The sequence below is a fragment of the Loxodonta africana genome, chromosome 7 (assembly GCF_030014295.1).
Source record: "Loxodonta africana isolate mLoxAfr1 chromosome 7, mLoxAfr1.hap2, whole genome shotgun sequence".
Lineage (NCBI taxonomy): Eukaryota > Metazoa > Chordata > Mammalia > Proboscidea > Elephantidae > Loxodonta > Loxodonta africana.
Window position 1 is genome coordinate 81,863,927 of NC_087348.1, and position 25,254 is coordinate 81,889,180.

Genomic DNA, 25,254 nt, shown 5'->3' on the forward strand with positions numbered 1-25,254 from the left:
CTGCTCATATGTGGATGGATTTATATCTGGGTTCTCAATTCTATTCCACTGGTCTATGTGCCTGTCGTTGTACCAGTACCAGGCTGTTTTGACTACTGTGGCTGTATAATAGGTTCTGAAATCAGGTAGAGTGAGGCCTCCCACTTTCTTCTTCTTTTTCAGTAATGCTTTGCTTATCCGGGGCTTCTTTCCCTTCCATATGAAATTGGTGATTTGTTTCTCTATCCCCTTAAAATATGACATTGGAATTTGGATCGGAAGTGCGTTATATGTATAGATGGCTTTTGGTAGAATAGACATTTTTACTATGTTAAGTCTTCCTATCCATGAGAAAGGTATGTTTTTCCACTTAAGTATGTCCTTTTGAATTTCTTGTAGTAGAGCTTTGTAGTTTTCTTTGTATAGGTCTTTTACATCCTTGGTAAGATTTATTCCTAAGTATTTTATCTTCTTGGGGGCTACTGTGAATGGTATTGATTTGGTGATTTCCTCTTCGGTGTTCTTTTTGTTGATGTAGAGGAATCCAAGTGATTTTTGTATGTTTATTTTATAACCTGAGACACTTCCAAACTCTCCTATTAGTTTCAGTAGTTTTCTGGAGGATTCCTTAGGGTTTTCTGTGTATAAGATCATGTCGTCTGCAAACAGTGATAACTTTACTTCCTCCTTGCCAATCCGGATACCCTTTATTTCTTTGTCTAGCCTAATTGCCCTGGCTAGGACTTCAAGTACGATGTTGAATAAGAGTGGTGATAAAGGGCATCCTTGTCTGGTTCCCGTTCTCAAGGGAAATGCTTTCAGGTTCTCTCCATTTAGAGTGATGTTGGCTGTTGGCTTTGCATAGATGTCCTTTATTATGTTGAGGAATTTTCCTTCAATTCCCATTTTAGTAAGAGTTTTTATCATAAATGGTTGTTGGACTTTGTCAAATGCCTTTTCTGCATCAATTGATAAGATCATGTGTTTTTTATCTTTTGTTTTATTTATGTGATGGATTACATTAGTGGTTTTTCTGATATTAAACCAGCCTTGCATACCTGGTATAAATCCCACTTGATCAAGGTGGATTATTTTTTTGATGTGTTGTTGGATTCTATTGGCTAGAATTTTGTTGAGGATTTTTGCATCTATGTTCATGAGGGATATAGGTCTACAATTTTCTTTTTTTGTAATGTCTTTACCTGGTTTTGGTATCAGGGAGATGGTGGCTTCATAGAATGAGTTGGGTAGTATTCTGTCATTTTCTATGCTTTGAAATACCTTCAGTAGTAGTGGTGTTAACTCTTCTATGAAAGTTTGGTAGAACTCTGCAGTGAAGCCGTCCGGGCCAGGGCTTTTTTTTGTTGGAAGCTTTTTGATTACCGTTTCAATCTCTTTTTTTGTTATGGGTCTATTTAGTTGTTCTACTTTTGAATGTGTTAGTTTAGGTAGGTAGTGTTTTTCCAAGAATTCATCCATTTCTTCTAGGTTTTCAAATTTGTTACTACAATTTTATGTAGTAATCTGATATGATTCTTTTAATTTCATTTGGTTCTGTTGTGATGTGGTTCTCCTCGTTTCTTATTCGGGTTATTTGTTTCCTTTCCTGTTTTTCTTTAGTCAGTCTAGCCAGTGGTTTATCAATTTTGTTAATTTTTTCAGAGAACCAGCTTTTGGCTTTGTTAATTCGTTCAATTGATTTTCTGTTCTCTAATTCATTTAGTTCAGCTCTAATTTTTATTATTTGTTTTCTTCTGGTGCCTGATGGGTTCTTTTGTTGCTCACTTTCTATTTGTTCAAGTTGTTGGGACAGTTCTCTGCTTTTGGCTCTTTCTTCTTTTTGTATGTGTGCATTTATCGATATAAATTCACCTCTGAGCACTGCTTTTGCTGTGTCCCAGAGGTTTTCATAGGAAGTATTTTCATTCTCCTTGCATTCTATGAATTTCCTTATTCCCTCCTTGATGTCTTCTATAACCCAGTCTTTTTTCAGAAGGGTATTGTTCATTTTCCAAGTATTTGATTTCTTTTCCCCAGTTTTTCTGTTATTGATTTCTAGTTTTATTGCCTTGTGGTCTGAGAAGATGCTTTGTAATATTTTGATGTTTTGGACTCTGCAAAGGTTTGTTTTATGACCTAATATGTGGTCTATTCTAGAGAATGTTCCATGTGCGCTAGAAAAAAAAGTATCCTTTGTAGCAGTTGGGTGGAGAGTTCTGTATAAGTCGATGAGGTCAAGTTGGTTGATTGTTGTAAGTAGGTCTTCCGTGTCTCTATTGAGCTTCTTACTGGATGTCCTGTCCTTCTCCGAAAGTGGTGTGTTGAAGTCTCCTACTGTAATTGTGGAGGTGTCTATCTCACTTTTCAATTTTGTTAAAATTTGAGTTATGTATCTTGCAGCCCTGTCATTGGGTGCATAAATATTTAATATGGTTATCTCTTCCTGATCAATTGTCCCTTTTATCATTATATAGTGTCCTTCTTTATCCTTTGTGGTGGATTTAAGTCTAAAGTCTATTTTGTCAGAAATTAATATTGCTACTCCTCTTCTTTTTTGCTTATTGTTTGCTTGATACATTTTTTTTCATCCTTTGAGTTTTAGTTTGTTTGTGTCTCTAAGTCTAAGGTGTGTCTCTTGTAGGCAGCATATAGATGGATCGTGGTTCTTTATCCAGTCTGTGACTCTCTGTCTCTTTATTGGTGCATTTAGTCCATTTACATTCAGCGTAATTATACATAAATAAGTTTTTAGTGCTGTCATTTTGATGCCTTTTCATGTGTGTTGTTGGCCATTTCATTTTTCCACATACTTTTTTGTGCTGAGACGTTTTTCTTAGTAAATTGTGAGATCCTCATTTTCATAGTGTTTGACTTTATGTTAGTTGAGTCGTTACGTTTTTCTTGGCTTTTATCTTGAGTTATGGAGTTGTTATACCTTTTTGTGGTTACCTTATTATTTACCCCTATTTTTCTAAGTAAAAACCTAATTTATATCGTTCTATATCGCCTTCTATCACTCTCCATCTGGCAGTCCAATGCCTCCTGTATTTAGTCCCTCTTTTTGATTATTGTGATCTTTTACCTGTTGACTTCCATGATTCCCCGTTATGTGTATTGTTATTTTTTTTTTAATTAATCTTAATTTGTTTATTTTTGTGATTTCCCTATTTGAGTTGATATCAGGACGTTCTGTTTTGTGACCTTGTATTGTGCTGGTGTCTGATATTATTGGTTTTCTGACCAAACAATGTCCTTTAGTATTTCTTGTAGCTTTGGTTTGGTTTTTGCAAATTCTCTAAACTTGTGTTTATCTGTAAATATCTTAATTTCACCTTCATATTTCAGAGAGAGTTTTGCTGGATATATGATCCTTGGCTGGCAGTTTTTCTCCTTCAGTGCTCTGTATATGTCGTCCCATTCCCTTCTTGCCTGCATGGTTTCTGCTGAGTAGTCTGAACTTATTCTTATTGATTCTCCCTTGAAGGAAACCTTTCTTTTCTCCCTGGCTGCTTTTAAAATTTTCTGTTTATCTTTGGTTTTGGCGAGTTTGATGATAATATGTCTTGGTGTTTTTCTTTTTGTATCAATCTTAAATGGGGTTCGATGAGCATCTTGGATAGATATCCTTTCGTCTTTCATGATGTCAGGGAAGTTTTCTGTCAGGAGTTCTTCAACTATTTTCTCTGTGTTTTCTGTCCCCCCTCCCTGTTCTGGGACTCCAATCACCCACAAGTTATCTTGATAGAGTCCCACATGATTCTTAGGGTTTCTTCATTTTTTTAATTCTTTTATCTGATTTTTTTTTCAGCTATGTTGGTGTTGATTCCCTGGTCCTCCAGATGTCCCAGTCTGCATTCTAATTGCTCGAGTCTGCTCCTCTGACTTCCTATTGCGTTGTCTAATTCTGTAATTTTATTGTTAATCTTTTGGATTTCTACATGCTGTCTCTCTATGGATTCTTGCAACTTATTAATTTTTCCACTATGTTTGTGAATAATCTTTTTGAGTTCTTCAACAGTTTTATCAGTGTGTTCCTTGGCTTTTTCTGCAGTTTGTGATGTCTTGAAGCATTCTGTAAATTAGTTTTTTATATTCTGTATCTGATAATTCCAGGAGTGTATCTTTTTTTTTTTTTTTATCTTCATTTGGGAAAGATTTTTATTCTTTTGTTTGGGGGGTTGGAGAAGCTGTCATGGTCTGCTTCTTTATGTGGTTTGATATGGACTGCTGTCTCCGAGCCATCACTGGGAAACTAGTTTTTCCAGAAAATCCACTAAAAATAATGCAGTCAGATCCCTATCAGAGTTCTCCCTCTTGCTCAGGCTATTCGGATGTTAATGAAGTCGCCTGGGGAGGGTGGGGGAGGGATCAGCAAGATAGGACAGTAGCACCTCAGAATATAGCCAGAGTTGCTTGTCTTGCTTGGAATGACTATTATATCTGAGATTTCCGCGGGGCGCGTTGCCTATGTGTGCTGGCTGTGTGGAGATTGCCCCCGGGGGGTCTGGCCCGCTGGAGTCACGGTCAGATCCTCCGCTGTCAGCCCCACGCCCAAGGTTAAGGCTCCCCTACTGGGACGGGGCACTCCCATCTCCAAAATCTGTCGCTGCCTCCCTGGGACTCCCCGTCTGGCCAGCCGAGTCACTGCGCCGCCTCCGCGAACCAGCTGGGCCCCCCCCCCCGGGTCGGCTCAGGAGAGCGGAGCAGCTCCCCGCGCCTGCTCCACGACCACGCCTCCTGGCTGGGATGCCGCTCTCCCCACTCCAAGACCAGTCACTGCCTCCCGGGGACTTCTCCCACCGGCTGTGTCACACGCCGCCCGTGCGAACCGGCTGGGCCCCCTCCCGGAATGAGTTCGGGGGTCAGAGCTGGGCCCCTTGTTTGTGCCATCTGCCCCCCTGTGCTCTGCCCCAAATCGGGCACTGAAGGTCACCTGACTGGTACGGTGGCTCCAGGCTCTGAAAACAATCGCTGCCTCCCCGTATTTGTTCGTTCTCCGTCTCTAAATCTGTGTTTGTTGTTCAGAGCTCGTAGATTGTTATGTATGTGATCGATTCACTTGTTTTTCTGAGTCTTTGTTGCAAGAGGGATCCGCGGTAGCGTCCACCTAGTCCATCATCTTGGCCCCGCCTCCAAAGGCAGTAATTTTAAAAGTAAATTAATAGTATTCTTGAAATCATTTCTTTAGTCACAGAGAAAGGGAGTCATAAAAATATTAATAGACATCATTCTGGATCACTCTTATATGTTAGGAAGCAGAGGAACTTATTTAAAACATTCTATTGTTTAATTTTCACAACACTCATCAAATTAGTTTCATTATCTTTTTTTTTTTTTTACAAATGAGAAAGTGATTTCTACAGGATTACGTTTCCTTGAAAATGACCAGTATATGGCAACAGAATTATAATAAAATTCTAAGTATGGTTTCATATATATATATATATATATATATATGCCCAACCCAAACCAAACCCATTGCTGTTGAGTCGATTCTGACTCAGCAGCTCTAGAGGGCAGAGTAGAATTACCCCATAGGGTTTCCAAGAAGCAGCTGGTGGATTCCAACTACCCACCTTTTGGTCAGCAGCCAAGCTCTTAACGACTGCCCCACCAGAGCTCCATGTATGTATATATGTATGCATACCTATGTTTATATACATATATACACACACATACACCTACTCCTCACTTATCCACCATCTCATTATTCGACATTTCACACTTACAATAGTAAAAAATCTCCTTACATCATCTTAAAGCCAGGTAAGTACCCATGTGTTTTGAGTGAGAGTGCCTCCCTCCTGAGCCCAATTCCTTGATCTCTCTCATCCCACCCTTCTCCCCAGTCTTGGATGCAAATAAAGCTAAAAGAAGGATTTAAAAAAAGGCCAGAGGTTAGGGCCTCAGGCCATCAGCATGTAGGAATGCTCTGGGCCTTGCCAGATCCCAGCTGGGCCTGCTGTCTGCTTTGGGAGCGAGTCTGCAAAAACACAGCAAAGGGGTACAGACAATGTGTGCAGTGGTTTTGTGCACTTGGGGCACTGGGGCCAGCAGGCAGCAGTCCCAGGTGGGTGGGTGTTTCAGTTGACAGCAGGAACTCCCTTCTGGCTGCAAATCCTGAGCCAATCAGCTCTGCCTGCGGTTTGAAAGGACACTTGCCTGCCCGAAGTATTTAAATCACAACACAGCCTGGAGACAAGAGAGCTGAGGATGGAGGCTGCAGAGGGAGTGGCCTGGGGAGCCCCCTCCAAAATGACTCCTGGAGACTGAGGAGCATTTGGTTGCTGAAGTTTCACATTGAGTCAATTCGCACTCACAGCAACCCTATAAGACAGAGTAGAACTGCCCCCCATAGGGTTTCCAAGACAGTAACCTTTATGGAAGCAGAATGCGACATCTTTCTCCCCGGGAGCAGGGAGTGGCTGGTGGGTTCGAACCCCTGACATACATATATAGAGAGAAAGTGTAAAACAGAGCTGGAGTATTGAAAATGGTGTCTGGGACCACAAAAAAATGAGACTTCATTAGTCGTCTATAGTCCTCTTGTAGGCATGCACCAGTTGCAGGGGACACTGACACAGATTATATTTTTCAGTAGTAAGAAAAACAAAACAAAACAAAATTTTTCAGTAGTAAGTACAGCAAATATTTATTACCACCTTGAGATAGACAGCTGTTTTACATTTAATGATATTTAGATTTGCACGACAATTTTAAGTATTAGGTACAGCTTTTATTATAAAATGGTTTTAGAAAACAAGCATGGCCATTTAAGCATCTTAACGACTTGACGGCACTGGGTATTCAAGGTTACACAGCTAATATGCAGAAAGAGTTTGAACTCAGACAGTATGAACAAAAAACTTCCACTCTTGGTAAATATATTATTTATGCTCTTTTCTCCTTAACTCTTTGGTGAATATGAGCATCATGGGTAAACTGACACAGTCCTAAGGAGTCTTTCTTTAGGGAATGACTTTTATACACAGTCTATAATAACATAGGAGGATGGTTGACAAGTTTTGCCTCATCTCACGTCAGTGACAGAGGAAATGAGGGACTTCAGAGTTGGCAGAGGTATTACCCAATCCTGGTCTTACCTTAGGAAGGATTCATCATTTTTGCTTGTGAATATGAAATGTGATTAGGATTCTTTCCTAATCAAACAAGATATGGGGAAGAATAAGGCACAAGGCAAATTGGACATCCTTATTGGACATTTAAAAGGGAAGAAGGGAGACAGCAAGGAGATGGTCAGAATGGTGGCAAAGAGCTCAGGTGCAGGAAATTAGCACAGGAAAAGGGGCACAATCCAGAAGTGGTGAGGCTGTAAGATAGTTCAGAAGCTTGGTAAGCACGGGGACATGGGAACTTCACATTTCATTGGATTGAAATAAGGATAGACAGTCCCAGAAAAGCAACAGTTAGAGAATTTGTAGATGAGGAACCCATAGTTTGTGACATTGAAAAATGAGATAGTGCCAAACTCATAGTCTAAGAAAATTCCAACATGACAGGGAGGTTCAGCTAGAGAAAAGATCAGATTCTGGGATCCAAGGCAAAGGTTCTCAAAAACTTTATACCCAGATTGATTCTCTAACCCTATAACCCAGTAGCCATACTTGGGTTGATACCTGAAGTAATCATTTTGAAGATACACACCTTGTTTAGCACCTAACATACTGAATTCAGGGCATCGGTCAGAGCATACCCCCAGGATCCAAGAAGTTTTCCCAGATACATCCACCTCCCAGTAATGTTTCCCTGATGCAATATACAGGCAGCCCACGATACCATCATCATCATTACTGCCACTCCAACAAAAGTTTCTTGACTTTGAATTGGGCACAATTCTTGCTTGTCTTCCACCTTCAGAAATGACGACATTTGAAATAGAGTTGATTGGATTCAGTGTCATTTTTACTGTAAAGCAATTACAGGGTAGAGGGATATGAGGTAGATTTATCTGTGACATTAAGAGAGGAATCATGAGAAGAACCTGAGAGGGAACTGGGAATAATTTTGCTCGGGAGTCACAGGGAGAGGCAAAACACTGGGAACTTGAATATGCAGGTGTGTGTTGGAAGGCGACACATAGGGTTCAAAGAGTGAGACCTACTAGAGAACAGAAAATTGTGAAAGGTGATGAGAACAGTATGGCTTGAGGATACTGTGATTTCTCCTTACCCCAGTAGCGTTGGACATCTTCCAGTTCTGAAATGATAAAAGATTCCATGATATTGAATACAAGCAAGAGAGTCAGCACTGGTATCTGTACTGGTATCTGTTTTCTCTTCTGATTAGGGGAAGAAGGGGAATCTATGACAAACAGTGAACAGGTGAAGGAGAGGAACAGATACCCGGCCATTTCCTCTTAACATGACATCATCAGCACATAGTAATCCAACACCCTCATCTCTACTCTCTCCCCTATTTAGCCCCCCCTCACAAAAATCCCAGAATCACACACTCCCTCGGGTCTTACTTCTCATCACACGCAAAATCAAACTCATATCTGGAACTTGGAATATTCTCCTTGGTTTCTGGGGCAATGTTTTTGGCTTCTCCAGGATCGTGTTCTTACTCCTAGAGATAAAAATTGACTCCACACTTCTGACCTTATTTCCCTCCAACACCACTGATTTTTTTCCTTTTCACCACACTGATGCAACATCGACCACAGACCCTCTGAGAGCCTGAGAGAGAGAAGGGAGAGTCCTGACATTGAAGCCAGAGGATGATGTGCTCATATACACCTCCCTGGAGCCCTAGTGGCAAAGTGGTTAAGAGCTTGGCTCCTAACCAAAAGGTTGGCAGTTTGAATCCATCAGCTGCTCCTTGGAAACCCTATTCTGTCCTATAGTTGAGTCAGAATGAACTTGATGGCAACAGGTTTTTGGTTTTTATACACCTCCCCACTTTCCCTCTAGGGGACCGGGGAAAGGTCTTGACCTCTCAGAAACACAGTTTCTTCCTTGTAAAAGGAAATCACCTTTTACTCTCTACCTCCTGGAAATCATATGCAATAATATAAAATAATGAATTTTTTTAAAAATCAGTACTTATAAAAAATTGAGAGTAAAATCACTGCCATGGATGTGGCTTCCCAGGCAGAAAGGTTGTGGAACCTGGCTTCTGGGACTTGACAGATATTAAGTATGGGAATTCTGTGTGGAGAGACCCAAAGGTATTCAAAGACAGTTGACCCAAGGGAGGCTTTCAGAACATCTAAGGTTTTGGGTTCTCTGTGATAAAAATTACTAACATTTTCCAACAAGAAGTTATGAATACTAAAGTAATAAAAAAGTAATAGTGGTCTGAATTTCACGTGTTTCTAAAGAACTTGATGCTGTCAGGTAAGGGTATAATTTTAGCCATAAGGGCACCACATTTTCATACAGGCTTCTAACGTGTGGGACCTAATTATCAACTGTGTGGATTAGAGCCAAAATATTATTCCCAAAGACTCAAGTTCTCTTTGGAAATAGAACTGCATAGAAAGACGTCATTTCTTTTATTCCCAGGGGAGAAACATAAATATAAAGGATTTATCCTCATAAGATATTCTGGCTACTTGACAGATGAAAAAGACGGGACCCTCCTGCAATAAGGCAAATACCTATGAAACACAACAAGCAGAGTTGGATGCAGTCACATGTGGTGAACAAAATCTATGAATTCACAGGATTGATTCTGATCTCTAATCTTCCTACAGGCCCTAACTCTATGCCCTCCCACCACCCCCACCATCAGTACCAAAGAATCTGGTCTATTCTCAATAGTTATGGAATACACAAATGCTGATTTGTGATCAGAATTTTAAGATAAAACTACATACAGTATTCCTTTCCTTGGAGATTTTCATTTTGACTGACCATCAGACAACTCTCACGGCTACAAACCTCTTTTCACAGCACAAAAGGACCACCCCTGGTTTCTTGCACATACCGTTGAATGACGTCATTCACGTCCTAGTGAGAAGGGAGAAAACAAGAATCAAGGAGTGATAGGCCATTCCCACTTACAAAGCTCATTACATCTCTACCACTCCCAGACGTGGTAGGAATAAATAGTTCCAATTGAGGGACAAAAGGAAATATAAGACCCAGGCTGACCATCCCTGAGGTTTCATGTGATATTTTCACATTCCCTAAAAGGTTGAAACAGCTTTGACATTTGTAGAAGTACAGCAAGAAACTTCCAGTAACTGGAGAAGAGATTTATTTATGAGGAAAAGAAGAGGCTCATGATACTTCTCCCAAATGCATTTGGCTTCCCATGAAATGATTTGAATAATTCATGGATGTTTAATTTCTTCAAAAGATATGTAAAGTGATATACTATTATCATGCCAGGCTTTGCATAAGCAAAGGTGAATTATTAGTAATAACAGTCCTCAAGAAGTTTACATGTTTTTTGCTGAGGATACAAGCAAACAAGTGCGTATATTAATGTAGGTGTTTCTCAAACCTATTTCTTCTTATTCTATACATTAACTATAAGTGGCCTCATCCATTCCCTTAATTCAACACACATGCATGTACTGTTATCTCCAATTCTCTACTTTTCTCAGACTTTGTCTAAAATGAAGAATAAAATATATTCAGTAGTGAAGAAACCACAGGAATCAGCAACTCAAGATGTCTAAGTGTTAAATTACTGTTCACCAGACCTACTCTGTCTCCCTCTTTTACCCCACTGACCATAATTTACCAATATCCACTCAGTCACTGTTGTAAAAAACTACAATATTTTACCCTAAACTCCAGACTCTACCAAGCCAGGTTAGTTCATATTCTTCATTTCTTTTATCCATATTCTCTTCTTTTTTTTGTTGCAGGTACCACTTTATTTGTTTGAATAGATAATTACAAAAATGTTTGCTCTCCTTTACTCTGACTTACCATTCCATTTCACCAAGACTAGGGCAATGGTTAGGTCTAGACATACATATACACACACATGCACATGCACACACACACACACAATTTTTTTTCTTCCTGTATTAGGGCTTTTTATTGTATATGACATGAATTCAATAAAAACTGCTTCAAGGGGAAAAAAGGATTTGCGGACAGTTGTAACTTTAGTCAGAGTTGAATTTTGAAGTTCAAACTTTGTCATAAGGGTCTGGTCTATATTCTTCTCCAAATTTCACTGATTCCTCTACATTGACTTTATTCTCAGACAGTATATGAAGGAGCATGAATCTCCTGATATAAATTCCAGCAGAAAAGAGAACTTCTTTTCCAAGTTCCAATAAGATTCTGATGTTATATTTGCAATAAAATGTAGCATCAAACTGAATTGGATCAGGCACCTAACTTAAAACAGTCACGGTGTTGATGATGATTAACACTGGATGTGCATAAACTAATTTAACTAGAACTGAGCAACACACCCATCCTTGATGCTACTGATTTTATTAGCCCAAACCATCCACATGCACTGAAGTGAGATGTGTGTGATTCTTCAAAGGGTATTCCAGGAGTAGGGATGTCAGTTAGCTGGTGGTATAAGCAGCTCCATGCTACTGTTCCCCCCACAGAAACATCAAAAACAAACAAATAGCTGGACATATTGTGCCTCAGTAGGAATTAAGGCAAATCCATCTTAAGTGTGAAGTTTTTAATTTATCTGCTTAGCAGCTAGACTGAGTTTAATGTTTACTATAACTACAAGTTAGAGGCTTACATTTCCTCTAGTGTTCTTGCTTTTGTCTCTCCTGTTTTTTGTTTTGTTTTTTTCCCCTTAGAAATTCTTTCTTAAACAGTCTGTTTCTTGCAGCTCTCTCAATTGTAATTCACTGTTACTATACTGGAGCCCTGTTTACACAGTGGTTAGGTATTGGGGAGGAGAACAGTTTCATATTCTTATAATTAAATCTCAGCTTTGTTCTGTTTTCAGTGAGCCTGAGTGCCTGGGTTATAACATTCAGAATAGTTTCTTGCTCTTTTTTTTTTTTTTTCTCCCCTTATATGAGACCGGAAGGCTAAAGTTGGTTAAAAAAAAAAAAAAAAAACCAAACCCCTTGCCATCCAGTTGATTCTGACTCATAGCGACCCTATAGGACAGAGTAGAACTGCCCCACAGGGTTTCCGAGGGGCACCTGGTGGATTCTAGACTTATATAATTACCTTTCCCCTAGACCAGATAAAGCTCTAGAAAAGTAGTTTCCCTTGAAGGCAGTCCCAAGAATGAAATACTCTGGGTATATTTCAAAATGGTTATTCCCCCCACCCTGGCATATTCCAGCTTTCAATAACAACAGCAACAAAATGAAAAGGCATACTAAAAGGTAAAGAATAGCACAGCCTGAAGAGACAAGGCAAACATCAGAACCAGAATCAGATCTGACAGAAATTTCAGAATTATCAGGCCCCTAATTTAAAATATAGGAGCCCTGGTGATATAGTGGTTAAAGCACTCGGCTGCTAACTGAAAGGTCAGTGGTTCAAACTCACCAGCTGCTTCACGGGAAAAAGACACAGCAGTCAGCTTCCATAAAAATTACAGTGTTGGACACCCTAGGGGGATGTTCTACTTGATCCTAAGATTCAGAATTGATTTGATGGCAACTGGTTTGGTTTTGGCTTATGCTTAATATTATTATACAAAAGGCCACTATAAGTAGGAGCCAATTTGACAGCACCAAAGGACAACATGCTTAATATACTAAGCTCTCTAATAGAAAACTTAAAAGTGGAAGAGGTACTGTAAGTAGAGAGACGGAAACTCTAATTAGGATCAAAAGAAATACTAGAAATAAAAAAACACTATAACAGAAATAAATGAAGAAAGCCTTTAATAGGCTCAATCTTAGGCTGGACAGGGCTAAGGAAAAAACCATTAATTTTGAAGGTATGTTACTAGAAACTTCCAGCATTTCTAAAACTGAAATGCAAAGAGAAAACAAAATAAAACAAAAATGGAACAGAATTCCAAGAACTGTGAGGCAATAACAAAAGGTACAACACATGTGTAATGGCTGCACAAAAAGAAGGAAGGAGAAAAGAAGCAAATGAAATATTTGAAGTAATAATAGCTGAGAATTTTCTAGAATTAAAGACAGACACCAAACTACAGACTCAGGAAGCTCAGAGAACACCAAGCAAAACAAATCCCAACAAATTTACACCAAAGCATATCATATTCAAACTACAGAAAAAAAAAAAAACAAAGAGAAAATCTCGAAAGAAGCCAAGGGTAAAGGGGAAACACCTTACCTACAGAAGAACAAGGACATATACTACAATGGAATTTTATTCAGAGCTATACAAGCAAGAAGATAGTGGAGCAAAATATTTAAAGTATTGAAAGAAAAAAAAAAATCACCAACATTAGATTTTGTACCCCGTAAAACTGGCTTTGAAAAATGAAGGAGAAATAAAGACTTTTTCAGACAAAAACTGAGAGGATTTGTTACCAGTAGACCTGCACTGCAAGAAATGTTAGGATAAGTGCTTCAGATAGAAGAAACCTGTATCTACGTAAAGATAGGAAGAGAGTTAGAGAAGGAGTAAAGGAAGGTGAAACAAATCTTTCTTTAGCTAAGAATAGTGGGCATATCTGGCATTTTGGCTTGAGGCTGCTCCCATCACCACTTTCGCAAATGAGATGATACATAGATTCTCTGAGAATGGGGCATGCAATGAGTTTGCACCACTTTGCTGTCATAGTTGAAGGGGGCTCACTAGATTTGGAGCACTGGGTAATACTCACACAGTGACATTGTTGGCAGAGGTGGCATTCTCAGAGACAGGTGATTGAGACAGGCCAGTAACTCTACTAGCCGAAGGTTGCAGTCGTGATTGCGGAAACTATATTCTTGTCTAAAGTTGGATATATCCACAGTGGAGAACAGAGAAGGGTCAAGACAACCACAAAATCCTAGCCAATCTGAATGACACAGACATATGCATAGGAGGTATGAAATTACCTAACAGAAATACCAGACCATAAAATGGCCTGAACTTTGAACATGCTCCCCTAACAAAACACAGATCCATTAGATGAGAACAGCAACTTTATTGCCTCAAGTGGCTGGACCTAACTTCTCTGTTCATGCTTAGTGATCAGACAAACACTGGCACACAGGGCAACCCTTGGATGCTATGCTTAAAATTTATACTTTTTTTTTTTTCTCTGAAACTGAGACATCAGCAGCGATGCACCAAAGGGAGGACAGGTTTTATAAATGTGTCCCAGGCAAGTAACTAAAAGAAAGAAACAAAAACAGCCTTCGGGGAGGGGTTCAGAATCCAGCAATGCAATGACATAGTATTAAAATGTCTATTTTTCAATAAGATTTATGAGCTACACAAAGAAACAAGTAAATACGACCCATACTCATGGGGAAAAATACCAGTCAATATAAAATGCCTCTGAATGGCCCCAGATGTGAGAGTTAGGTGACAACACACTTCAAAGCAGCTATTGTAAAAAGATTTAAAATCTAAAGGAGTCAATGCTTGAAGAATTAAAGTAGGATAAAAATGAATTCACACATAGAGATTTCCAAGAGGGACATAAAGTTATATTTAAACATGTAAATTCTGTAATTTGTAAATCAAATGACAAAAATGAAATATTTACTTGAGAAGCTTAACAGCAGATTAAGACGGCAGAAGAATATCACTGAACCTGAAGGTCCACCAACAGAAATTTTCAAATCTAAAAAGCCCCCGCAAAAATAAAAATTGCTGTTGAGTCGATTCCGACTCATAGCGATCCTATAGAACTGAATAGAACTGCCCCACAGGCTTTCCAAGGAGCAGCTGGTGAATTTAAACTGCCAACCTTTTGGTTAGCAGCCTTAGAATCTAAAGCACCGGGAGAAAAAAGAAAAAAGCCTCAGAGAACTGCAGTATAGCGATAAATGTACCAACATTTTTATAAATGGAGTCCCAAAAGGAGAGAAGAGGAAAAAAAAAATTGAAGAAGTAATAGGATAAATTCAAATTCTATAAATATAATATACTCATCTAAGTAAGAAGCTCAATGACCACAAACTAGATATATACAATGAAATCTACACCTATGCGCATCATTGAAAACAATGACATAGGGGAAACATTTAATACAGAAAGAGGTAAAAAAAAAAAAAAAATTACCACACACAGGACACCAACAATATGATTGTTTGCTGAGTCATCATCTGAAAGCAATGGAGGCTAGAAGACACTAGATTGGCAGATTCAAAGTGCTGAAAAAAAATTAAAAAACCAACAATAGAGAATTCTATATAAAGCAAAATTTGCTTCAAAAATGAAGAAGAATAAACACATTCCCTGATAAAGACAGAGAGAGTCTATTGTTGGCAGAGCAGCATTATAGAAGACGTTAAAGAAAGTCCTTCAGCCAGAAAGAAAATTCCTACTCAAATCCATAAGGAGAATTGAAGACTAGAAGAAATGGTATAAAATCTAGATTAATATAAAAGATGATAGCAATGAGTTTCCGTTTATGGGGATGGAAAATGTCAATGGATGTTGGTAACGGCTGCATTTGAACTGTACATGAGAAGTGTTGAATTGGTAAATGTTGTGTTACCTCTGTTTTTACAAGAATAAAAAAGACTATAAACATTTTTCTCATTTCTTTTGTTAGCCACTTAAAAAAACCTAAGATTATTAAAGCAATAATTAAAAATACAATTGATAATTATACATATACATGTAATATATGGATCCTTGGTGGCAGAGTAGCTGCCAACCAAAAGGTTGGTAGTTCGAACTCACCGTTCCTTGGAAATCCTATGGGGCAGTCCTACTTTGCCCTATAGGGCTGCTATGGATCGGAATCAACTCAATGGCACCGAGTTTACATGACATATATATATGATAATAATGTCACAAAGAACAGAGAGGAAATGAAACGATACTGGAGTCAAGTCTCTATATTTTATTGGAATTAACTTTATTGATCTGAACTATACTGTGATAGGATAAGATGCATACTGCAATTACTAGAGCAATCACTAGGAAAACAACTCAAAGAAACAAGAGTTTAAAAATCAGAGAAATCATAATAGTACCATTAAAAATATATATATATTTAATATAAGGGAAACCAGCTAAAGAGAAAGGGAAGAAACTTCCAGGAAGACGGAAATAAGAGCAGAAGTAAGTTCCCGATCTTTCCACAAGAATATCAAGAAATATAAACTTTGTGTCTGAATCAGCAGAACCCTGTACAGGTGAGCAGGGAACTGCTTCAAAGACATCCAGAGAGGCGTATGCCAAAGATGAGAACAAAGAGGTAGGAGAAGCATTTCCTACATGGTCCTTACACTTTCCCTTCCTAGTGCCACATACCCACAGCTCTAGCATCCCCTCCCCAAGTGCCTCCTTTGCAGAAACGGAAAAGCCAATCCTCAGAAACAGCAAAGGACCCCAAACAGCCAAAGCAACCTTGAAAGAAAAAAAAAAAAAAACAGAGTAGGAGGACTCATACTTCTCAACCTGAAAATATAAAGCTACAGTAATCAAAATAGTCTAATACTGGTATCACGATAGACATATACGCAAATGGAATAGAATTGAGAGTCCAGATATAACCACATGCAACTATGGTCAACTGGTCTTAGACAAGGGGGCTAAAAATCCATCCAATGGTAAAAAATAGTCTCCCTTAATAAACTGTGCCAGGACAATTACATTTCCACAGGCAAAAGAATAAGCCTGGATCTATACCTCATGCCACATACGAAAACTAACTCAAAATGGATCAAAGATCTAAAAGTAAGACCTAAAACTCTTAAAAGAAAACATAGGGACCTAGTCTTCAACAATGGATCCTCAGATATGACATTGAAAGCACAAGCAACAAAAGGCAAAATAGATAAACATGATCTCTTCAAAACTGAAAACTTTTGTATATCAAAGGATTTATTTTATCAACAAAATGAAGAAAACAACCTACAGACTGAGGTAAAACTTTTGGGAACCATATATCAGATAAGGGTTTAATAGCTACAATATATAAGCTCTTACAACTTAACAACAAAAAAACAGCCCAATCAAAATATAGGCAGAGGATTTGAACAGACATTTCACCAAGGATATTCGAATGACTATCAAACACTTGAAAAGATGCTCAACTTCTACACTGTCCTGTAGGGTCAATGTGAGTCAGAATTGACTCAACGGCAATGAGCTTGGTTTTTTGGCGGGAGGGTTTAGGCTTAAAAAAGAGCCAATTCGAGAGCAGAGAGGGGATCTCACTACCACCAAGAAAGAAGAGCTAGTAGTGAAGCGTGTCCTCTGGACCCGGGATCCCTGCACTGAGAACATTCTAGACCCAGGAGACAGAAAGCTGTAACACTGGAGGCAGCGTAAGATGGTGAAAAACAGTGGCAGGGAACCAGGCAGCAGGACCAGAAGATCAGGAGGAGACAGCACGGTGGGCTTTCCGGCCCACAGAGCGAGAAAGATGAGCTCTCTCAGGCTGAGGCTTACTAGCAGACTGGGGTCCTTTTTGGCATTTATTGGCAGAGCTAAAGAGCTGTGTAATACTTGCCCAAGCAGGGCAGAGGCCAAGCTGGGGGCTAAGGGATCAAGGGTCGGAGAGGCCAAGGGCCACAGAGAAGCTTGCCTGCAGGCATGGCTGAAAAGAAGCTGTCCTGACTGAAGAACTGTATCCTGAGTCATGCCTGATCCTGAAATGTAGCCTGTTACTTCCCTACTAAACCCCGTAACTGTATTGTCTGTTAGGTTCTGTGTGGTCACTGCAACAAATTATCGAACCCAGCAGAGAAGGAGAGAGTACCGTGGGAGGGACTGATGGCTGGTGTCAGAATTTGGTAAAAAAGTTGGAAGATGGAGACATGTCTGACCTCTGCCTCACAGGAACCAGCCTGGGGCTGCTGATCTTGATCGTGCCTTCTTCCTGTCCTTGTGAAGTTAGAGGAAGTAAGATCTGCCAGTCATGCCATTTTTACATACAGAAAGGTTAAAAAATAGACAAAATCAATGAAACAAAAAAAGTTCTTTGATAAGATCAACAAAATTGACCAAAAAACTGAGCGAGAAAAAAAATTACTAAAATCAGTAATGAAAGAGAGGACATCACTAAGGGAGTTACAGAAATGAAAAGGAATATAAGGAAATACTGTGCCCAATATTATGTCAACAAATTAGACAACTTAGATGAAATGGAAAACTCCTAGAAAGACATGCATTACCAAAAGCTGATATAAGAAGAAATAAAGAGAGGGAAAAAAATTGAAATAAACCTTTACAAGTAAAGAAATTTTAAATCTTTCCAAAAAGAAAAGCTTGGACTAATATAGATTCACTGACAAATTCTGTTGAATATTTGAAGGAGAAATAATACCAACCCTTCACAAATTTTATTTCAGAAAACAGAGGAGGGGACAGATTCCAACTTATCCTACAAGGACAGAAGAGGAAAAAATATCTTTGGAATCCAAAGAGTATTTGTTTGCCTGCGATTAAACTGAGTGAACAGGGGTTGGACAAATGTTCAACATTAGATCACAGATAACAGGGGCTCAGAGAACGTCACTGGATACAACGGATCTTTTCTCCAATTTCTCCAAATTTTTTCACTGCACTTCATAAATCAATAAAAAGGAGATTTTCCTTTGGTATTCATGCAGTCAATTACTCCTATAATCTCTGGAATACATGCTGGGAACTGGTACCATAGGACCAAATGAACTTTAGCGGCACCACAAGAAAAAGTTCAGTGACACAGAAAAGAAGACATTTAGTCTTAATTTTCTCAAATCTCAAATACAGAGGTTCTCTCCCAAGTCGTACCTGCAGCATCTCCATTGTTGTCCCTTGTAGCCGATGCTGCAGATCTGACATGAGTTTTTTCACATCATCACTCTGCTGGCCCAGCTCATTTTCAGCCTCTGACAGGTTCTGCATAACACTCTCCTCCTCGCTCTTCAGCTCCTCCAGCTCCTTCTGCTCCTCATTGTCCAGGATACTTCTCAGCTGACTGAAGTTTTCCCGGACACTCTGTCTCTCAGTCTGTATGTATTTCTTCAGAGATGAGAGGGGTGGGGGGGGGGGAGGCGTGTAGTCTATATTAGCAGAGGGCTTATTTTGCAATTGGCTAGAACCCAGGAATGGAACTATTTTCTTTGGTAAATTCTCAAAGGAGTGGAATATAGAATCAGGAAAGCAACTGGGGGGAAGCTGTTATTTTTTTCCTATTATTTCCCCTCCCTCACTTCCCAAAACAATGGCTACAAGTCAGCCATATCAAAGCCTATCCTGAGCCAAAGTGAAATACCAAGATGAAGCTTACCTTTCACAGAGCTTCCCAGGGCACTCATGTCTCCTTGCATGACTCACCACTTCCCCACACCCCCACCACCAGCTCAATGTTTAACACTGAGGTCAAAACCCTGGGCCATGTCAAATGTCTTCCATCAGAGAACTCACAGCATTAGATACTATGACAGGACTGGGACACAAGATTCACCAGCCTTGCTCACCAGAAAGTAACCTCTGTATCTTTGGCTGTAAATATTTGCATTCATTTCTAACAGATTCACTCTCCACCCTCTAACCTTCCATCAGGGAAGGGACAGAGAACAGCACTAATCAAGTGTTTAATGAACTCGTTAACTATCAGCGAACAAAGAGGTCAAGGCGTTCTTGTGACTAGGACCCTGCCAATGAACCTCTCAGAACTTCCTCAGGAAGAGACTTTTCCTACCTTCCAGGAGTCCCTCTCTTCTCTGAGGTCAGCTTTCCACTTCTCAGCTTTCTCCTGCTCCTTGCTAAGACTCTCAAAGGCTGCCTGAAGGTTCTTCTATGAAAATTGAATCACATAACAATCAAACTATGAGCTTTCTTAGCACCTGGATAGAGGTTAAATTGAGGGAGAAATTAGGCTAATCAGAGAAGAGACAAGAGTTTACAAAAGCTGTGAGACTGGCTTCAGTATCTATGACTTGGAAAAAAAAAATCTAAGAAGATGAATGTACTCTTTACATCTCAGATGACAGAAGTCATTTTTATGTCATCAAGAATAGCATTATTCTATCTTGTCCTAGAAAAAGAACCTGAAAAGTCCTTTCCTTTTGACCTATCAAGTTCTGCAGCTGCCCTCTAGCTGGGGCAATGAGAGTTTCATTTGGCCACCAAATATCCACCCAACTAGCAGAAGGTACAACATTATCTACCCCTGGCCAAGAGTCTGTATTCAAGGTGTATTATTTAAAAGGGAGAAATACGCAGGAATGTCCTTCAGGCTAGGAGTGTAGAGTATGGAAATAAGTAACAGACCTCAGGTCTATGGTGACAAAGTAATTAAAGAACAATGGAAAGTGGTGATTTCCATGAGGTTCTATTTTCTACCTTGTTTCCCTCCACCCTGGTCTCACCTGGTACTCCGGGACAACCTCCTCCACAAGGAATGTGGGGTGACCATGGTGCTCCTGAGACCTCTCACAAAGCCAGCAAATGAACTTCCCATCCAGTTTACAAAAAAGCCTGAGTTTCTCTCCATGGTGGACACAGTAATATTCCTTCTCTTCTTTTTCTAGACTCATCTTCACCTCCTTAAGTCTCTCTACCATGCTGGCTAGACGCTGATTAGACCGTAGGTTTCCAGGCTGGTATTTGATCCGGCAGACAGGACAGCTGCTCTCCTTTTCTTGGCTGACCATGGACTTCTTGTTATCTGCAGTGATACAGGCTTGGCAGAAGCTGTGGCCACAATCTAGGCTTATGGGTTCCATCAGGAGCTCCAAGCAGATGGGGCAGGTTGCTTCCTCCTCTAGGTTCACCAGGATTTTTGAAGCCATTGCACTGCTCCCCTGGATTCTTCCTGTCCTGACTTCTGAGGCTCTTCTTGCTCAGACTCTTAGGCTGCTTTACAAATTCATAGAAATATAGGGGGAAAAAAAAAAGGAACCTGTGCAGAAATCGAGGACAGCCCAAGAAGACTGAAATACTGAAGGACAAAAAAGAAGAGGGAGAGAAACAGGAAAGTTCAATCACCTGGCAAAAAAGGCTTTCAATAATAATTTCAAACACCTTATTCTTACTTCATGTCACATAATAATTTCCATCCTTAGCTGTGCTAAGGATTATTTTCCTTTATACCTACTGGGCATAAGAACAAACTTGTGAGATCCTTGTGTGGTCCATCGTCTATCATGTCTTTATTTCCCATGCCCAAGACACATCTTCAATGTTAAAAGAACCGAATCCACTGATGCCTCAGGGCTTTTACATTTGCTCTTTGCTCAGTGTGAAATGTTCCCGATATCAGTATGACTCACTCTTATACTTCAGTCAACTCTCCCCTTACAAGTCCTGTTATCCAAAGGGCTCACTCTGACTAGCTCATTTGCAGTGTAACCAGTCCCAACATTTGCTGTACATTTGCAATTTCTTTTATTATCACTATGCAATCAATGATACAGTATGTGTATGTTTCCTCAGAAATTATGGAGGATGACACATCATGAGATTTACAGTCTAGAGTCAGTCCTTTCTTCAGTGCTGCTTTTTCTCAATGCGACACTTTCCCACATCAAGAAAAGTATTCAGACTAGTGTCAGAGGGACCAATCTGTTACAGTAGAGTTCAAAACCAACGAGACTTCCACTCTCTCAGAATTTTGACAAGAATGTTTCTCCACGGCTGTGTGCCATAGACAATGGCAGACCCTGTGTGACTAATAAGCCCAAAGATCACTCCTGGCAGGCAAAGTGCTAAGTCCACCCTTTCCTAGATGTTCACACTGACAAAGAGCCCAGCCTGAACGTTCATTTCCAAAGCTAAATGATAACAGCTTTAGTTATATATATACATTATATGCTATAAGATCTTTTAGTTAGAGATCCTCCCCCTTTAGTGCCCAACATCTCTCAGTTCTATGAGCTTGCGATTTGTTTTTACCCTCTGACCGTTTTTCCTGTTTACTCTAATGGCAATGTATTACAGGTGGTTTATGTGGACTTGGGAGTAAGACATGGCTTGAAATTTTGTGATGCCATTTACTGGATGGAGATCTTGGAAAAAGTCCTGAACTGACTGCATCAGTTTCTTCTCTTGTAAAATTAGGATAATAAATGCTAACTAACATATTTTGTTTTAAACATAAATAAAACCAATATATGTAAAGAGACTGGCTCATAGCACAGCCTCAGTAAAAGCTAGTTATTTAAATTATTAATGCTCTCCAATATTTTATTTTTATTTTAGCTGCAGATAGCTAAAACTCATTCATCTAATGGATGAAATATCACTTCACTACAAAGAGTCCACGCTTTATATTCAATGAACCATCAAGTGAGGAGAAGGAGGTGTAGAGGGAGGGATGGCACAGAAGAAGTCAGAGTGAAGGAGTAGCACACAGCCACTCAGATCTATGTTTCTCTAGATTCCTAAGAACACGTATATAACCTAATGCTTCTTGGTTTGAAAAGAAACAATTTATTCCCTTTCTTCACAGGTTTCTCAAGTTGGGTGGGACCAGAGCAATTCTTGTTGTCATTAGGTGCTGTCAAGTTGGTTCCAATGCATAGCAACCCCATGCATAACAGAACAAAACACTGCATGGTCCTGCACCATCCTTACAATCCTTATTTTCTTGAGCCCAATGTTGCAGCCACTGTGTCAATCCATCTCATTGAGGGTCTTCCTCTTTTCCACTGACCCTGTACTTTACCAAGCATGATGTCTTTCTCCAGGTAAGACAGGAAATCTGGAGGCTCCTGAGGTCAATTCTAGCCTTGTATGTAACCAGAGTTGCAAATAGATGATAAGGGATAATCACCAACAGACCAAACGCATCCTGGAACGAGTCAAGGAGGCCTAATGATAACACTCACAGGTTTCCTCAAAGCTATTTTTTTCTTTTTTCAGGAGCAAACGGATGGAACCAGTCCCAGGGACATGAACTGGACATCCACCTCTGACCGCTATGTGACCTTCCACCAGGGGAACAGAGAGCTACAGTCAGATCCGTGGAATCGAACTCAGGGACCAAAAGATTGTTCAGGTCCAGCACCCCAAAATAAGTCCTGCTATGAATTCCAGAAGGGTTTCCAGCCAGTGGCTCATGGCTTCAAAAGGCAGACCTTTTGGTTAGAAGCCTGAGCTCTTAACCACTGCAACCCCAGGGCCCCAAGGGAAGCATCGATACCCCTAAATTGAAAAGGAAGAAATATTTTTCTGGGATTAAATATGTAGTATTCTGAAAAATATTTTTTAAAATACTACATAAACATCCTATTTATATATTCATATTCCTTTTTATTCTTGTAGTTTTAATCAATAAAATGCACCTCATTGTTATACAATTTAAATCCCATCTTCAATATATTTGCAAAGATCTCAAAGGTATAAGTTAGAAATCAAAATATTAACTAAAAATTTAATCAGTTTTCTTTATCAAAGTACATTTAAATTGATTTCAAGACATGATTTAATTTTTCCTGCAAGGGAATTTGACTTATGCTACGCTGGGGTGTGAATGGGGTTACTAGAACAGGAAAGTTAAAACACAACACAGAAAGTACATTTATAAAATACAGCTTTGATAATCATCTGTTGTTTAACCTCATTCTTTAGCCCTCTAGCCAATAATTTTTTTCTTTTTCCCCTAGACTGTCAACCCTTTAGACTCATGTTCTTCTTCCCATATAAGAACAGTTTGCTCACTGTAGGTGTTGCTACCCGAGATGCACAAAATGCAGTGATAATTAAGTCTCACTAGAAATGAACCAGGAAAAATTAGACTCTCATTTTGAGGACTACAGGGGAGGTTATGCAATTATCAAGAGTAACCTGACCATTGATCTCATAATAGCAAATTATTCTCTAGCTAGCCACCCATTTTCCCATGTTATGAGGGCAATTCACATCTGACTTCCATGACAACTCAACTAAGTGTTCCTATTTGGTTAGAGAAATACCAGGTGTTCCCAATCATCATGATAAATTACGCTGAATTATGATCTGAAAGCTAGGAAATAAACATTTTCAAAGGAAACCAATCTTATACCTCTATCTTCACACTGGGTAGATGAAATCAAACCTGCATTTCTAAGAGTATCATCAGCAATTCATATACATTCAAAGCCTCTCTCCACTTCATCTTACTGCCCATAAATAAATAAATTTAGTCACTTGGCTCTGTAGTATGTCCTTTAATACCTTAGTTTCTGGGTAGCAGAAGAGTGAGATGAATGCAATATGGTCCAGTGTCCAGGCCCTTGGGTGAAAGAAATCACAATCTTAGAATCAATGTACAATGCTCAACTTCTGAATTCCTTGATCTCTGTACTATTGACCTGAGCCTTTAAAGAAAAATGTTTGTTATATATCCCAAGGGGACATTTCAGAGTGTCAGAGACACCTGGTGTGTATATCATGCTAACCTCCATGCACGAAAGAAAAGAGTGAGAACTTTCCATTCATAATGCTCAGATGATGCTACAGAAATGAGTGAATAATTTCATATGTGTGTAGCTAAGTGTGTGTCTATATGTTGGGATATGTATTAGGAGGATGAGAATAAACGCAAGCTATCTTTAAAAAAAAACTGTTGATTTTAACTTTTATTGCAGATTTTTTTTCCTTTCTTTCCCACGTTCCTGTGGAAAAGAGGTTGAAAGCTTTTAAGTAGAGAATGTTTCTTCTATTCACTTATTCTTTATTTTTTTAATTTTTTAAATTTATGCATTGTTTCATAGTGCAGAATATAAGGGCCTCTCTGCAAGCTATCACACTTACTTTTTGCTATTTCTTATTTGCCTTCAATTTCTTAATACCCTTTGCAGGATGTCAATATAACACAGTAGTAACCAGCCAACTCCACTGTCCTTCTAGTCCTTGTTTCCCCACGTCCCAAATCATTGCACTAGCTAGAGTATTTTTCTCCACAGGGACATTGTCCCACATCACCACTGCTGAAATCTTTAGCAATTGAGCCAAAACCCAAACTAAGGCCTAAGTGTGCCCACATCCCACTCAGGATTAGATTCTTCTTGTGAGCTGTGATATAAATGATCAGTCTTAGAACTTCTCTTACCACATGTTTTCTAGACCACTCCACCCCCATTACCACCTCCGTTGGTTCTAGTCCTCCAAGAAGCAGACACCAAGATGGGATTAGACATTCAATAGATTTTTTGGGAGACACCTGTGAAGTATGAAGAGTAAGGGAGCAGGAGAGGTGGGAAGAGCTGTTAGGCCATGATGCAGTTCTGACACCTGTGAAATGATAGAGGGAAGGAAGAATTGCTTAGGGAACACACCAGCCCTCAGTATA

At 39.4% G+C, this 25,254-nt stretch overlaps 1 protein-coding gene across 1 annotated transcript; it reads right to left on the bottom strand.

The window, feature by feature from the left end:
* Positions 1-18,354: 18,354 nt before the first annotated feature.
* Positions 18,355-21,869, bottom strand: LOC100674877 (tripartite motif-containing protein 5-like). The gene is made up of 3 exons (XM_023542447.2): positions 20,351-21,869; positions 19,681-19,776; positions 18,355-18,998 (listed from the first exon to the last, which is right to left on the bottom strand). Exons 1-3 carry the CDS (start codon positions 20,771-20,773, stop codon positions 18,615-18,617), a joined length of 903 nt encoding a protein of 300 aa, XP_023398215.2. The 5' UTR covers positions 20,774-21,869; the 3' UTR covers positions 18,355-18,614.
* Between the last annotated feature and the right edge of the window lie 3,385 nt (positions 21,870-25,254).

Bases quoted from the DNA above. Each gene is read 5' to 3' on its own strand.
- LOC100674877 (XM_023542447.2), bottom strand. From the start codon at position 20,773: ATGGCTTCAAAAATCCTGGTGAACCTAGAGGAGGAAGCAACCTGCCCC. The intron at 19,777-20,350 runs GTGAGACCAGGG...CAATTTTCATAG, and splicing joins AGGTTGTCCCGGAGTACCAG to AAGAACCTTCAGGCAGCCTT. The intron at 18,999-19,680 runs GTAGGAAAAGTC...TCATCTCTGAAG, and splicing joins AAGAGAGGGACTCCTGGAAG to AAATACATACAGACTGAGAG.